This window comes from Leptinotarsa decemlineata, unplaced genomic scaffold (assembly GCF_025532065.1).
Source record: "Leptinotarsa decemlineata unplaced genomic scaffold, Ldec_3_MD MMD2_tig00000008_RagTag_RagTag, whole genome shotgun sequence".
NCBI lineage: Eukaryota > Metazoa > Arthropoda > Insecta > Coleoptera > Chrysomelidae > Leptinotarsa > Leptinotarsa decemlineata.
Genome location: NW_027412537.1, coordinates 7,212,110 through 7,227,593, shown reverse-complemented (window position 1 = coordinate 7,227,593; position 15,484 = coordinate 7,212,110). Strand labels below are relative to the sequence as shown.

The window sequence follows — 15,484 nt, the reverse complement described above, 5'->3', positions numbered from 1 at the left end:
TTATGTGAATTCTCCAATAATTTTGTGAGATTAGAGTATCAAAAAAAGATTGATAGAATAATAGATTGATTTACTACTTCTCAGCCATCTTACTTCCGATATAGATAGAAATATTCAGAAAATTGGTTTGTTTCTTGGCTAGGTTCCTAACTCCCATGTAAACTTGTCTGGCCATCTGTGGTGCCATCAGTACCACACCGTTAGCGGCCATGAAGATCCTTCTAGATCTACCTTCCCTCCACATTTTTCTAGTGAGATAGGCTAGATGGACTGTATATAGACTTGTGCACGTTGCCAATTGCACAAATCAATTTAATTCAGAGTGCAACAGACTGTTAGTTGACACTGGAAGTCACAGCATTCTGGAAATGACCCCTGACTTTATGCCTTCAACTGTCAACTACGAACTGCCTTATAAAGTACTTTTTCCGAGTAGAGAGGACTGGATCCTCCGGGAGAAGGAAATATTAAGAGCAGATAGTTGTTGGTTCACAGATGGATCAAAAACACCTTCCGGTTCTGGTGCAGGTGTTTTCAGTCGCAGACCCAGGACAGAGATATCTACCTGCCTAGGAACCTATGCGACTGAAATTTACGCTATTGAGTTGTGTGCGGAGAGATTGGAAGAATCCAACCTCATACACAAGTCATTAAAAATATTCTCGGATAGTCAAGCGGCGTTGTAAGCTCTCAGCTCCTACTGAGCAACGTCTAAATTGGTGGCATATTGTCAAAAACGACACTCCTCGATAGGAAGACTCAACAGATTGTCTCTGATCTGGATTCCTGGCCATACTGGCCTGGAAGGCAATGAGGCTGCTGACTCCCACGGAAAGGAAGGTGCTGCAAGCAGCTTCATCGGAACAGAACCTGTCACTGACATCGATTTAGGCTTTGCCAAACAAAGATTGAACACCTGGATGGCAAGAATATTTATGGACTTCTGGCAGAATCTTCCAGGACTGGCTCACTCCAAGGCGTTTATTCAACCTTCGAAGTTTGATACCATGTCTAACATGCCTTGTTACAGGTCACTGTCATTTGAATATTCATATGCAGACACTCGGACTGTCGGAAGACAGTGTGTGTCGCCTCTGTTTGGAAAACGATGAAATAGCAGAGCACATATTTTGTGCCTGTCCCGCTGGGAACCGAATCAGGTTTTTATAGTTTGGCAGAGCCGTAGTCTTACCATCTGACCTGAAAGACCACTCACCATACAAACTAATCGGCGTCGTTAAGAAGCTGGATTTCTTTGGTCGAGTGTGATCCAGAATAAACCCACTCACTTTGGACCTAACCTAACGCCTGTAAGAAAAATAGACTGGAGTTAATTTTTATATAAAAGATGGTTATCAGTATAACCCATTTAAAATGTGAGAACTATGTTGATCTATCTCTCAGTAGATAATCTACCAAAACTTTTTCGATATACCATCATTCAAACAAAAGTACACTTTGCACTGAACAAAACACAAACAAAAAACTGTCCTCTAATTCGGTTCCGCCGATTTTTATCGTGAAACTCACTTGTTTCAAATCATTAACAACCTGCTGAAAAACTCACAAAAACGCCACAGACAACCAACCCTCTAATAAAAAACATGAACCCACTTACCGAGTCAGAGCCATATTAACCTATACGGAAATAGTGTCTAGAAAAAAGCAGATGTCGAAAATACTTCCATGTGTGTTCTCATCACCATCACAATGTACCGTATCGCCCTTATATGTTTGTGGATTGTACAGTATATATCTTTTTTATTGAATTTGCATTTTTGCGTTATTCTAATTGCAATCGTAAGCCAAGCACTCTTTTTTACTACGTAAAAGCTGTCTAACTTGCCGATTTCTTTCAAATCTCAGAAAAAACACTGCAGGCTCTCAGTTCTATTGCGTTTTTCCTACCATCTTTTCATACCATCCATTACAACAATCTTCTTCCTCGTACCTGTACAGGTACTTTGTTAGATGTTTGTCATATTCTCGTATGGAAAAGAGTTTGAATCTAGTCGGAAGAAGAGGCTTGTTCTCCCACTAAACCATAAAACGTGCGGTTGAAGGTGATTGACAATGTTTCATGATAACCGGTACGGACCTGGAACCAGCGACTTATTCCGAGGATATGAGAAGACTATGGTCAAGCTTACAAAGGAAGAAACTCACCTCAGTTTTCTGTGCAGAGTGAAAGACAACAACATCATCCCCAAAGGTTTTCTGCTGAAATCGCCAATCCCAGAAGAGAGAGAGCTAAGCATATTGGAACGCGCCAGCCGAGCATTGATAAGGTCTCGAATCAATTGTCACCGTTGGAAGAGGTTAACTTTGTTGCAGGATGCCACGAACAATTGGAAGAAATAAGAAGGAATACATTGGAAGATGATCATGGACCAATCTTTGCCAAGATTGAAAGCACGTGCTTGAAGATCCGCCAAGACATGAAGAATACCCACACCAGAAAGTGGGGGAAGTTAGTAAGGAAACAATTCCCAAATACAGACCGAAAACAGGACAACTATGAAACCGCCAACGTCATCAACATGAGTTCCCGCCCGCTCACGAGAATAGAGGAACCCTTGTTGAGGAAAGGCCTCAATTTCGCCATTGCGCCAACATCTGTGCCCACTTTGGAGATAATTACTGCAGTGGAATCCACCAGTTCCCTTATTGACCAGACCGAGGTAGAAGAATTCAGATGGAAAATCAGAGAACAGCTGGATCGAGAACCAGTTCCAACATCTAACATCAGCAATGAAGAACGTAGAGCTCTGAACGGCCTACGTAGAGACAACACCATCAAGATCCTACCTGCAGATAAAAGAAACGCTATTGTGGTGATGGATACTGTTCTCTACGAACAGAAGATCGAAGAGGTTCTTCAGAAGGGACGATACACAAAGATCGTACAGGACCCTACTGCATCAATTGAAAGGAAGTATGGACTACCCAAAATCCACAAGGACATTTCGCTTAGACTGATTATCAGCTCCAGAGATTCGGCTACTCAAAACTTGTCTAGATTTTTACTTCCCATAATACAACCATCACAAGGAAAAACATCGTCTTTTGTGAAGAATTCCAGGTATTTTGTATTCCAGGGTCAATTGAAGTCACACAGGAAGAACTAATTAGTTTCGACGTAGAAAACCTTTACACCAACGTTCCGGTCGAAGAAGCACTCCAAATCATACAGAGAGAGTTGAGATCATCGTTAAGTAAGCTGGTGGCATGGTTTAAGTTTTTTTCATCAGAACATAGATATATTTTAGTACCATCAGCAGAGATGCAGACTGAACAGTTGAATTCTAGAAGAGAATTGTGATGCATACATCACGAAAAGGAGTGGCCCAATGATTGATCCCTGGAGAACTCCTGAAAAAACTGTGGAGGGAATTGAATTCCCCCCACCCCTTTTATTTTATGAACGGGTCAACTCAAAAAATTAAAATTTTGGATAATGAAATTAACGCATGAATACTTTATTTTGAAGTGAAATTGACAGATGATACTTTCAAGATGGCGATTGGGCGCCATAAATGGAAAGGGGGATCTTGTGACACATCTTTTTGTCAAGAGCTTTCCGAACAATATAATGTAAATATCTTCAACTACTACAAAATGGCGGAACTTTTAATAATTGCCTGAATACATTGGCATTTAACTACATAATATGAGGTAATAAGCTTGAGGTCAGTTCAGAAGATGCTCGAAATGGTTGCCTTGAACTTCTTGACATATGAACAGCCTATCCGATATTTCACGCCGAACATTTTCGAACACATTAACGTCAATATCTCTACAAATATTTATTATTCTCTGCCTTTTATCCAATATGGAAACAGTTTCAGTTTCTTACACCTTTTGCTTCAAATAGTCCCATAAAAAAGTCCAAGGGTAATAAATCTGGCGAGCGGGCTGGCCATTCTGTAGGACCTCGATGGCCAATCCAAAGACCGGGAAAAGTAGTATCCAAATGGTTTCTTACTTGTCTGGAGTAATGTGGATACAAGTTCCCTCAAATATTTTCTACAGATAGGAAGATTCGGAAAACGTTCATTGAAAATCCTTTCCGTCTCATGAAAGTTACGCGTCGCACCGTAAATATAAATCGCTTCAAATTTTTCTTCCAATGGACGAGAATTGACCATTTTAGAAATTGTTGACGTGGTACCCTTCTACTAGTAAAACCGAAAACTAAATGGGAATATTCTAACTGAACAATCATGTTCATTGTCGTACTGACATTTTTTGTCATTTTTATAGACAAAAAATTACTAAACAAACCTCATCGGGTTGTTGGAATTGCTATATGCCAGATAAAAAGGAATATTTCTAGAAATATCGATATTAATGTGTTTGTTTTCAGGAAATTATTAAATGTTCCGCCATTTCATAGTAGATAAAGATATTAACTTCATATTCTAGGGTTGTGAAGTATTCGTCAGGTGCTTCAAAATGATGTGTCATAAGACCCCTCTTTTCATTTAATTTTTTTCCCAGATGGCGCCCAGTCGCCATCTTGAAAGTTTCATCTGTCAATTTTACTTCAAAATAAAGTATTCATGCATTAATTTCATTATCCCAAATTTCAATTTTTTGAGTTGAGCCGTTCAAAAAATAAAAGGGGGAGGGGCATCAAAGAAAGGCACTTGTATAGTCTGTTATTTTCAGAAGGGCCATAGTTCAGCTAAATCCAGAGCGGAATCCGGACTGAGATGTGGGTAGTAACGAATAATTATTCAAATACCTTCGTATCTGTTCAGATAAACAAGAAAGAATACTTCCCAGATCCTCCTCAACTATAACTTGGGTAAGAAAAGTTTTGCCTTTCTTCTTCTCTATCTTCATATAAAAAAATGTGTGAATCTTTCAAAAAAAGAAGGAAGAGTAGGGAGCCGAAACATATCTTTTCCAAAAAATGATTTCTTTTCAAAATATACCCCTTTCAATTCATACTATGAGTTATATTACAAATCTACCACTTTCTGGATCCCTCCAGAAACTTAAATACCGCGCATGTTTCTTGATGGCATTGCAGCTTTCTGTAATTAAAAAAAAATTAAATCATTAAAGTTTTTTTTAAGTTCATCCGTTACAAGCAAACCAACCAATGAATATTTTCTCTTCGTAATAATATTCCAGATTGGTAAATTCGATGGAAATGTAACAAATATTACTTCTTCATTTTCTTCAAAATTGTTGATGAATAACCTCCAACCATCATCTGACAACTCAAATATCGTACATAACTCAGCAAAAAGCTCCCCTCTAATTCGGTCCCGCCTGTTTTCACCCTGAAACGCACTTGTTTCTCATTTCGGATCATTAACAACCTGCTAAAAAACACACAAAAAACGCCACAAAAAACGACCCTCTAATAAAAAACGTGAACCCACTTACCGAGTCGCAGCCATATTAACCTTTATGGAAATAGCGTCTAGAAAAAAAGCAGATGTCTAAAATACTTCCACGTGTGTTCTCATCACCATCACAATGGACCGTATCGCCCTTATATGTAAATCATAAAGTATATAAAATGCACCCTCCTTTTTTGTTGAATCTGCATTTTTGCGTCCCCTTAATTTGAATCGTGAGTTTAGCACACTTACGGCACGACCCGTTTTTATTCCCTTTTTATATATTTTCAATGCATGGGAAGCGATAGGGTGCCCTTTTTTCGGAAATGTTTAGAAAATGGCTGTATTATGTTCACACGCGACAGGCGATTTTAGAGTTTTTTCAAAAGAATTGATCATCGAGGTCATTTTGAAAGTTGAAGGTCCTTCGACTTAAGGGTGGCGTGAGAAAAACTTCTTTCTGTAAGTGATCTCCGGAAATAATTAAAATGTTCATGCAGCTGAATTTTTTTGGTTTTCAATTTTTCTTTATATTTTTTTTAATTTTTTTTTTAATCATAGTTCCCATTTTTACATGTGTTTTATCTTTGGACCTATTATTTTGATTTGATTATATCCATAACAAATATTTTTATGACAGATTAATTTTTGGGAAAGAAAGATTTTGGATTTCTATTTCTCCATCTTTATACAAAAAAAATGTATCAAATCTTTCAAAGTAAAGAAGAAAGCAATCAATTTCAAAATAAACTGTACACAAAGTTGTGTAGATCTTGCAAGAAAGTAACTTTCATTACAAGACTGGGAACAACTATTTCTGAGCATACATTAATTATACATAATTATACGAAACATACTTTTTCCTAATCAGTTTGTACTCCAAACATTCGTTATGGAATTGAATCAGATATCATCCACAGGATTGCTACACAATATAGAATATGAAAGAGGTAAAATTTCACTTACATGTTACACTGTCATCCTCAATGACGAACATCACTTGTCTTATTGCCTTTTCAGCACCAATCCGAATAACATTACAATTTTCAGAATCCAATTGGTGCAATCGTTTGATCGTCCTGTATAAACATAATGAAACCAAATTCAATATTTAACAGCTCAATTGACTAATAGAATTGAAGGAATTAATTTAAATCAAGGAATGTGAAGAATTGGCAATAAAAATGTGAAGAAGGATAGTAATCAAACTAGAAGAGCAATTAAATAACAGAATGAAAATAAATAAGAAATAATTTTCAAATTATTTGAAAAAATAACAACATTGAGGAAGTTTGACTTTCAACAATTTCAGTACCTGAAATGATGCTTTAAATTTGAAGATGAAAGAAAATACCAAACGTGAAATAATAAATAAGACGTCAATAATATTTTCCAAGACTCAGTAATTAGTTTGTAATAAATTACCAAACATTAGTACTTCTGAAATACAAATCGTGAAATTATAAAACAATAACAAAAATTAATTGGCACTCCGGGGCGACTTCATCGATTCCAGTGACGCATATGCTTTTTCAGCTGCAGGAAAACCCGGAAAAACCTGCAGTTAGTAAAAAAATTTTAAATATTGTTACTAGGAAACAGAGATATTTAGAATTTATGTTGATGAGAGAAGCCAGAAGATTGTTAGAGAGGAGGAAGGTTGTACTAAACACGTGTAATGATTATTTATTTTAGCTATAAATCCATAATTTTATCAAAACTGTATAAGAGAAAGTAAAATAATGAATATAAAGTGCTATTGATAATTACCGTATATTTATTCATAAAAACACATTCCTTGGAGAAAGAAGTTGATCCAGGTGAATTACACAAAATGGCGGATTTGGAACAGGAGCATCAGGAAGAGAACTTATGAAGTTTACACCGAACTACACAGGTAGTTGTCGCACTTATCAATCATTGCAACGTACTTCGAAACACATATATGCATATATTCCGTGTGAAATTATGAACAATTTTCAAATTCAATCAAATAATAACCAGAAATAATATGTAGTGCGATTTAATGAAACCTTTTGCATAAACACTCAACCAGTGTCCTAAATCATAGAATATTAGAATTAAGTACGAGTATAAAAAATAGTTCAAAATGAACAAGGCTTGCTAAACAGAAATCTGTTATTGTAAATAACTCTAGTATATTGATAGAAATTTGTTAAATATCTCGTAAAAAGATACCCTTTCAATTTGATGAATAACATGAAATCATATACGAAGAAAAATCCTCATACAGTATCAGAGACTCTTGGAGAATGGTGCTCACTGTCGAGTGAGAAATACAAAATATTTTCCAAACGCAATATCTTTCTGAACCAATTTCAAAAACTGGAAACTTTGTCGCCAGAATCAAAAAACATTTCAGAACTGCACATAATAAAAATAAACGGGCTAAACTGAAGTAACATCTAGAAATAGATAAGAAACTACATAGTATCCAATAGGACGTGTAAAGACACGCTTGAAGAAGTCATTGTATGACGAAACACGTATTGCGTTTTTGTAAAACTTTTTAGTAAACATTTCGCAATAAAGTGTTTTTTGAACTAGTTGGAATATGTTGAAAAATTACTTCTTTTCTTGTATCATGTTCATGTTCAATTGGGGAATATTTAACTTTTTCTCTGTTAACGTCAATCGGAATAGACTGACAAAAGAGTTGTCTGATATCTAATATTCTGGATTTTTATAAATATCATTTAACGGATATCTTCTAGTTTTTCAAAAATAATTTTATTGATTTATTTCTGTATGATTTCCAGATGCTTCAAATTTGTCGTTCCACCCCATCCAATAATTCCATAAGACAAGTGAAATTGAACTGGTGCATAGTACATAGTTTTCAGCTGATCTCGTTAGAGAAATCCTAAATATTTCAATTTGTACAGTAGGTAAGTTTCTAAACTTTTTTATTAAACGGTAAATCTGCTATTTTAGGTAACCTGTAAAATTATATCGATGTCCCGGTTTTCAGATTTGACTTTTAGGTTATTATAATCTGGAAGACCCCTAGTATTACTACAAACTGGAACAAAGTGAGTTTTCTCGAAATACATTGAAATCAATTTGCTGCTGGATAGTTCATAATGACCGCAAAATCTCAGATTTTCTTTCAGCACTGTCAAATCTTTATCTCTGCTAATGTTACAATTTTTCCTCCGATGAATAAATGTATTTATACATACATAACAAAACACTCTTTCAAAAGATAATGATTACCCTGTACAACTTTTCGTCTTATTCAATTATAGGTATAAATACATGTTATATATTCCAAAGCTACGATACAACATACATATAAACAAAGAAAAATATAGAAACGCCCACGCACAAATCAATATTTTAATTTTGGTTGGTTTCCTCTATTTAGTTTCAAGACATGAACTGAATTCCATTGAGATAAATGAAACTATCTGTACACACTTCAAGTTTGGAAATGAAATACTATCATTATTTCTGAAGCACTATGAAATTACTTGCTCTTTCGAATTGTTCCCACTCAAACAATAACTTGTCCCAGAATTTTCGACAAACCCTGTACAAGTAAAAGTCATCTCAACAATAGAATCAGTAGTTGATTCTCCATTTATACACATCTGTCACTTTAACACACACGCTCAATCCTCCTACAAAACACAGCTTCTCTTACGAGTCATCAATCAAAAAAACGCCAAAATGGCCCAAAAAACTCGGAGACATTTCGAAGCCCGTTATTAAAGCACTTTTTGTAGAATACCCACTGAATGATCGAAAATTTGCAATGTGTGTGTGTGTGGCGAATATTTCTTTCACGAATTTTTACGCAAGTCATACGTCTTCGAGAGGACTCAAAATAGGTTTCCTTTGCATTTGAGTTCTTTGAAGGAGAAACTGAGAGGTTTGTAAGTCGTTTAGACAGTATTTTGTTGTCAATGATGAGGATAATATTGTGGTGGTGAACGCATGGCACATTTGGAATGACAGAGTTTTATGATTGATTATACATGAGGGATGCTTTCTTATTGAAAAGAAATGCTGCTTTTTAGAAGAATCTTGAATGTTTACTCATAAAATAATATATATTCAACTTGTTGGAATAAAATCAATAGTAACAGCTAGATGTATATTTTTTTCTTAGCCGAAAATAACCCTTTATATTAGATTGTTTCAAAAGTGATGTCGTTAAGCGATTTCGCTACGAATTCAAATTGAACCAAACGCTGCCGAAACAGCTCAAAAAATCAAATATACATTTCCATGGTTAAGATATTCAAAAAATGTTCAAATCCAATACGCTCTATGTCGTATAATAAACAATCCGATTATATAAAGAGTTGTCAAACCTCATCAAAGTTTGAAAAACTTTGAAGAACTCCCACCCTTTAAGTAAGGAAAAATTCCACATTCCTCATTAAATTGAAAATAAACCTTGCAGGTCAGCAGAAACTTTTGCAGGTCGGGTCTGCCAGTTATGGATCTCGACTGGATTAGTCATTTTCGACAGAAAAATTTTTCCATAATCAAAGGGTGAGGGTTGTAATTTTTTTGTCGAAAATGATTAACCCGGTCGAGATTCATATTTGGCAGAACCGACCTGCAAGAATTTCTGCCGACCTGCAAGGTTTATTTTCAATTTAATGAGGAATGTGAACTTTTTTCATACTCAAAGGGTATGGGTTGGATTTTTTTTGTCGAAAATGATTAACCTGGTCGAGATTCATGTCTGGGAGAGCCGAACTGCAAGAATTTCCGCCAACCTGCAAAATTAATTTCCAATATTTTGAGAACTGTGAAATTTTTGGGTGGAGGTTTGAAAATTTGTCAGTCGAAAATGATTAACCTGTTCGAGATTCATGTCTGGCAGACCCGACCTGCAAAAATGTCTGTGGCGATTCCTGGAAGGAAAAATATAACTAGAGTCTTAACAGTAGATGAGCCTAACAAAGAAGATGAGAAACACCGTGTTGTCCTTTTATTATCTAGAACAGTTTTAGGAACTCACAGATTCAGCTCTACACTCAAAGAAGACCATCAAATGGAAAAAATACTGAAAGCAAATTTACGCAAATAGCCATAAGGATCAACTTTTGTTAAACATTCGAAAAAAAACTTTGTTCTTCACAAGTAGTTTTCTCACTGAAAAAGTTTCAAATTTCTTTTCCACCGATTTAAAAACCCATGAAAAAATAGTTTAAAATTTATATGTAGACAGAAAATAGTGGCGCCATCTTCCAGAAAAAATTTCCACTTACTAATACTCATTTAACTGAACATAACAAAACTGTAAATGTGTAGTGCCGTTGTAAGCTTCGTCTACGAATAACGAGGTAGAGGGAGCAAAATGTTTTGTTATAATATGGGGTCTTTCATTGAACGCTTCCTATCTTTGAATTCAAATAAAACCAAGTGTAGAAATGTTTTATTCATTTGAAAGACCTATTGATGCCGTTATGTGTGGAATATAACATTGTTCAAATGTCCGCCACGGCTTCTCTGGATGGAGCGCATCCGAAACATCAAATTTTCCATGACTGGCGCATACATCAGGCTGAATTTGACCAATGGCATGGGTTATGTTGGCTTCGAGGACTGCTGTGGGGTGTGGCTTATTGTCAGACATCTACGACTCAAGAAAACCTCACAAGAAAAAGTCTAACGGGGTCAAATCGCACGATCTCGGTGGCCAGTTCACATAATCTCCAGGTGAGATTACCATTATCTCTAATCTCTAGTGCAGAGAGTTATTTCATCTCAAAAAACTTTCAAAAGTGTTTGTAGGGGAGGGATTTCAACAAAGAAATTTTGTGCTAAAGATAAACACGTTTCTCTTCGTTAAATCCTTCACCTCAGCTGACATATCCCTTTCCCAGAGTTTTGCATTGCCACCTTGGGGCAATGGTTTTTTGAAATGAGGTGACAGTGACAGACGACGAATAGAAAAGATGTTCTATGAATCTATAGTCACTGTCGTCGCCAATGTTGTTATCTGGGGCCTCAGAGTAATAATAAGACATAGAGTTGCAATGCCTATACCAATACAATACATGTATTTTGAAGCGGGTATCGGACCATCCTTTTCTGTACAACTTATTGGCGAGGGGGGGTGGCAGGTAATCAGAGGTTATAGAGAGTTTGTTTACATTTGAAGTAAATTGGACCATGAAACAGTGGCGGTTGATTTAGTTGACAATCGGAGGGATATTATATATTTATAAAATAAATCATTTCAGGTGAAAATGTATTTATTCTGTTCAGATAGTTCCTACAGAAAATCTGATTTATTATTAATGATTATGGAAATGAGGCCAGGTTTTTTTATCACCTACTAAATTTTCATTTATGTATGGCTTTATATAATGAAGCGAATGATTTACTGGATTAAAATTAAATTATTTCAAATGAACTAATTCATAACAATGATAAATATTAATTTCAAAAATAAAGAACTTTGCTTCATAAAATCAGATGAAGAAATTTGTGATTTATTCTCAGATTTGATAAACAAACGGTACGGTTTGTGAGGTCCGATATGAAGAATTTTCGATTAGAAATCATGAATATTTATAATTACGATTGAGGTTTCATATTATTATGTGATTTCATTCAAAATTGGTATCCAGGGGTCTTTGTGGACCAAAGCCAAAAAGGTCGTATAAATACGATTTAAATAGTACGGTTAGCAAAGCTTGTACGAGCGAGTTAACCAATTTCGAATACGAGACTCAAGTCAGTTGGACTCGCATAAATAGAATCGAGTTGCGAGTACGAATAATTCTTCTTGACTCGAGTACCGGGATCGAGTCCGACCTACTCGAATAAAAATAAATTGTTATTGGAATAGGGGAGTTCTAAAGCAGGAATCGAGTCTGACTCTAGTCAAACCGTACTCGGCACATCGCTACCAACTACTCTAGTCATTAACAACTGCTCGATTCATATCATACCCTGTGCTTATGCTAGCGCCGTTCTGGAAGGTTTTTCAACTGTTATTTAATGCTGAAAGTTGGACACTTTTTCAAGCTTCCTCCTTACCTCTACCCATAATCGTTGACCTCTACCCTCCATACATTTTTGTGACACTGGCAATTGTAAACACTAACAAAATAATCCGAATGAATAAACAATGAAAATGCAGTAAACTGCGCATTGGTGTAATAGATTCATTACAGAAGTAATAGAAGTGACAATCCTGTATGTGGATAGTAGAAATAGAAAACTGCGCATGCGAGATAGAATCATGTCACAAATAAGAAGAAGAAAATGACAAGTGGGAACTTTTGATGGTCACTATTTTCCATTTAATTTGGACACAATTGAAAATTCTTAATTACCAATACTGTCGTTGTTGACGTAAATAAAACATAACCCTTGCATATGTTTTTATTAAGTTTCTATTTCCAATTCGTTTACTGACAATATTGAACTGCAATATTCCATATCAACTTCGAGTTTGAATTAAAAATGTCTAAAGACACTCATATTGATCGAGATTTAGATTTGTCAAACGCTAATCGTGGAGTTTGGTTGGTAAAGGTTCCTAAATATGTTGCAGAACGATGGGAGAAAGCTCCTGGAGAAATGGAAGTAGGAAAATTGAAAATTACAAAGTAAGATATCCATATAATAGATAGCCCTAACTTTCATGAATTATTTCAACATAATAAAATTATTAAGTATGTCAACTTTGTTCTAGACCATCAGGACAAAAGGCGCAGGTTGCCTTAACTCTTTCCACGGCAATTCTTAATTTGAACGAACCTGGACAAGAAAGCATCCCTAAAGATCACCGATTAGATGTCTCAACAGTAACTCAACAAACTTTGGGAGTGTTTTCTCACGCTGTACGTAAGTAATCATTGTATTGTGTACGAGAAGTATCTGAATGGTTATTTTAGCTTATTGGAAGTTTTCAACAAATACATTGATGCTCAACAAACTAGGGCAACCAAAATTTTGTTACTATTGAAATCTTCCTAAATTTTAACCTAGGAATTCAAATACATTGATTTTTGTATTGTATTGTACTTGATAATGAATTGTCAATATGACACAACGTGGAGTGCCTTGTTGTATCAGTGTTGTGGTGAATTTTGCAGGCAACGTGTTGAGAAAAAGAGACCACACCACTAACATAATGGCACTTGCAAGTTATGTGACAAAGTGTCTACAATTCTATAAAATGAAAAAAATTCAACGAATTCATCAAAAGTTATGAAGTTACAAAATTTTCGTTGCTCCAGTTTTTTGACCCGCAGTATAGTTATCAAAAATTTCTATAGAAAATTGTTCTACCTTTTTCAGCAACAGTTGTCGATCCTGTAGTACCTGAGACAGAGAAATTATATTTGGAGGGTAAAATAGTTCAAAAACTAGAGTGTAGACCATATGCGGATACTTGTTATATGAAACTGAAACTTGAGTCAATACGTAAAGCTTCTGTACCAACCAGACAAGTGAAGCAGCTGGACAGAGTTGTTCAGAGTTATAAACCAGTGTCTGATCATAAGAATAATGTAAGTATTCAATTTTTTTTATCATTCATTTACTGTTGTTTTATTGCATTGACGTTACAAAACTGCTCCAGAATTTTAACTGCAATGTCCAATCACCACAACTGCAACACTTTTACCGGTGTGCATTTCAACAAACAAGTTGGCGTCTTCAGGAGATGAAGTAGACTAATTCCTAACTCTAAACCTGGTTTATATTTAACAGGGTGTACTTTCACTTTTAGGCACATATTTATGATTTCCTGTAGAAATTAGTTGTTGAAAATTAGTGAGGTATAACACTACTTCAAAGTCTTGGTGTAGGTAGCAAAGTAAAAGATATAATAAATGCTCAAGATTGTACATCGATAGTAACTTAGTTGTGCTGACTTTCATATTTTTTAAACATTTATAGTTGTGATAGAAGTATATATTATTTTCTGAAATTTGATCCATGTTTTACAACTGCGTGTTTTAAATCTTATTACAGATTGAACAATTTTGGTTGTATTTTCAAATTTTCCTTATGTTCTTTTTATTATTTTCTTGTCTTGTTATTTCTGATGCGCTTTGAACAATGACCACACATGTATACAATAAAGCATATTCTCTCTCTCTGTATTACTACTACTATTAATTATATCTCTAATTTCTTTTTCAGATAGAGTACATGGAGCGTAAAAAAGCCGAGGGCAAGAAGGCTCGTGATGACAAGGATTCTGTTCTTGAAATGCTGTTTGCTGCATTTGAGAAACATCAGTATTACAACATCAAAGATTTAGTGAAAATTACCAAACAACCCATTACATATCTAAAAGAAATTTTGAAGGAAGTGTGTAACTATAACTTGAAAAATCCTCACAAAAACATGTGGGAATTGAAGCCTGAGTATAGACACTATAAGCAGGAATCTACAGAAACGGAAGTGAAAAAAGGATCCGATGATGATGATGATTGATTGTATAGTGAATATTCTAAAATGGGTGGAATAAAAGCAGCCTACATTCTTTGTGATTTGTTATTTTCAAAGAGTTATTCAATTTTACCACAAATATACTTATATCAAGTATTATGATGTTTTTATAAAACTTGACGCTCAACAATAGATGATCTTTTCTAAATATTTATTCCAAACAATTTGTTAAAAAAAATTTTTATCATGTTTTGTCTTGCATGTTCGACTGAGGATATATTTTTTTACTCTGATTTACATACATTAATTGACAATAGATTGGGGCCTTTGAAATAAATTTTTTGGGCAGGAGTCATTATTGCTACATGTTTGTAAGCTGTCAAGCTTCTTTCCTTAATTAATCTGAAAAATAAATAGATCCAGATCAACAGAGAATCTGCTCAAGTATGATTGAGGATGAATTGAAAAGTTCACGTAGGAAGAATCTTTTAACAATGATGAAAAGAAATTCACATAAACGAGGTCTGTTCAAATTATGAGGTTAATTTTCATTTATGGTATATGAAAATATTTATTCTTCGTCAATTTCTATTTTTTTTCCTTCAAAGGAAGGAAAAAGCAGAAGCAGTTCTGATGAGCACTTTTTTGTACGTCCTTGAGCTCCCTCAGCTATTCAGTTTTTATCTTCTCAATCGTCGCAAGACGCCTTCCTTTCATGGATCTCTTCA

At 35.1% G+C, this 15,484-nt stretch overlaps 1 protein-coding gene and 1 long non-coding RNA gene across 2 annotated transcripts; both read left to right on the top strand.

Moving 5' to 3' along the window:
• The first annotated feature begins 4,343 nt into the window (after positions 1–4,343).
• Positions 4,344–8,569, top strand: LOC141480684 (uncharacterized). The gene is made up of 3 exons (XR_012464496.1): positions 4,344–4,810; positions 8,138–8,262; positions 8,313–8,569. It is a non-coding gene; the product is annotated as an uncharacterized lncRNA (long non-coding RNA).
• Positions 8,570–12,607: 4,038 nt separating this feature from the next.
• TfIIFbeta (Transcription factor TFIIFbeta) lies at positions 12,608–14,912 on the top strand. Its single transcript, XM_023164774.2, has 4 exons — positions 12,608–12,961; positions 13,048–13,199; positions 13,656–13,867; positions 14,505–14,912. Exons 1-4 carry the CDS (start codon positions 12,816–12,818, stop codon positions 14,799–14,801), a joined length of 807 nt encoding a protein of 268 aa, XP_023020542.1. The 5' UTR covers positions 12,608–12,815; the 3' UTR covers positions 14,802–14,912.
• The last annotated feature ends 572 nt before the right edge of the window (positions 14,913–15,484 follow it).

Coding starts and splice junctions, on each gene's coding strand:
- TfIIFbeta (XM_023164774.2), top strand. CDS start 12,816: ATGTCTAAAGACACTCATATTGATCGAGATTTAGATTTGTCAAACGCT. Junction 12,962..13,047: donor GGAAAATTGAAAATTACAAA/GTAAGATATCCA, acceptor ACTTTGTTCTAG/ACCATCAGGACAAAAGGCGC. Junction 13,200..13,655: donor AGTGTTTTCTCACGCTGTAC/GTAAGTAATCAT, acceptor TACCTTTTTCAG/CAACAGTTGTCGATCCTGTA.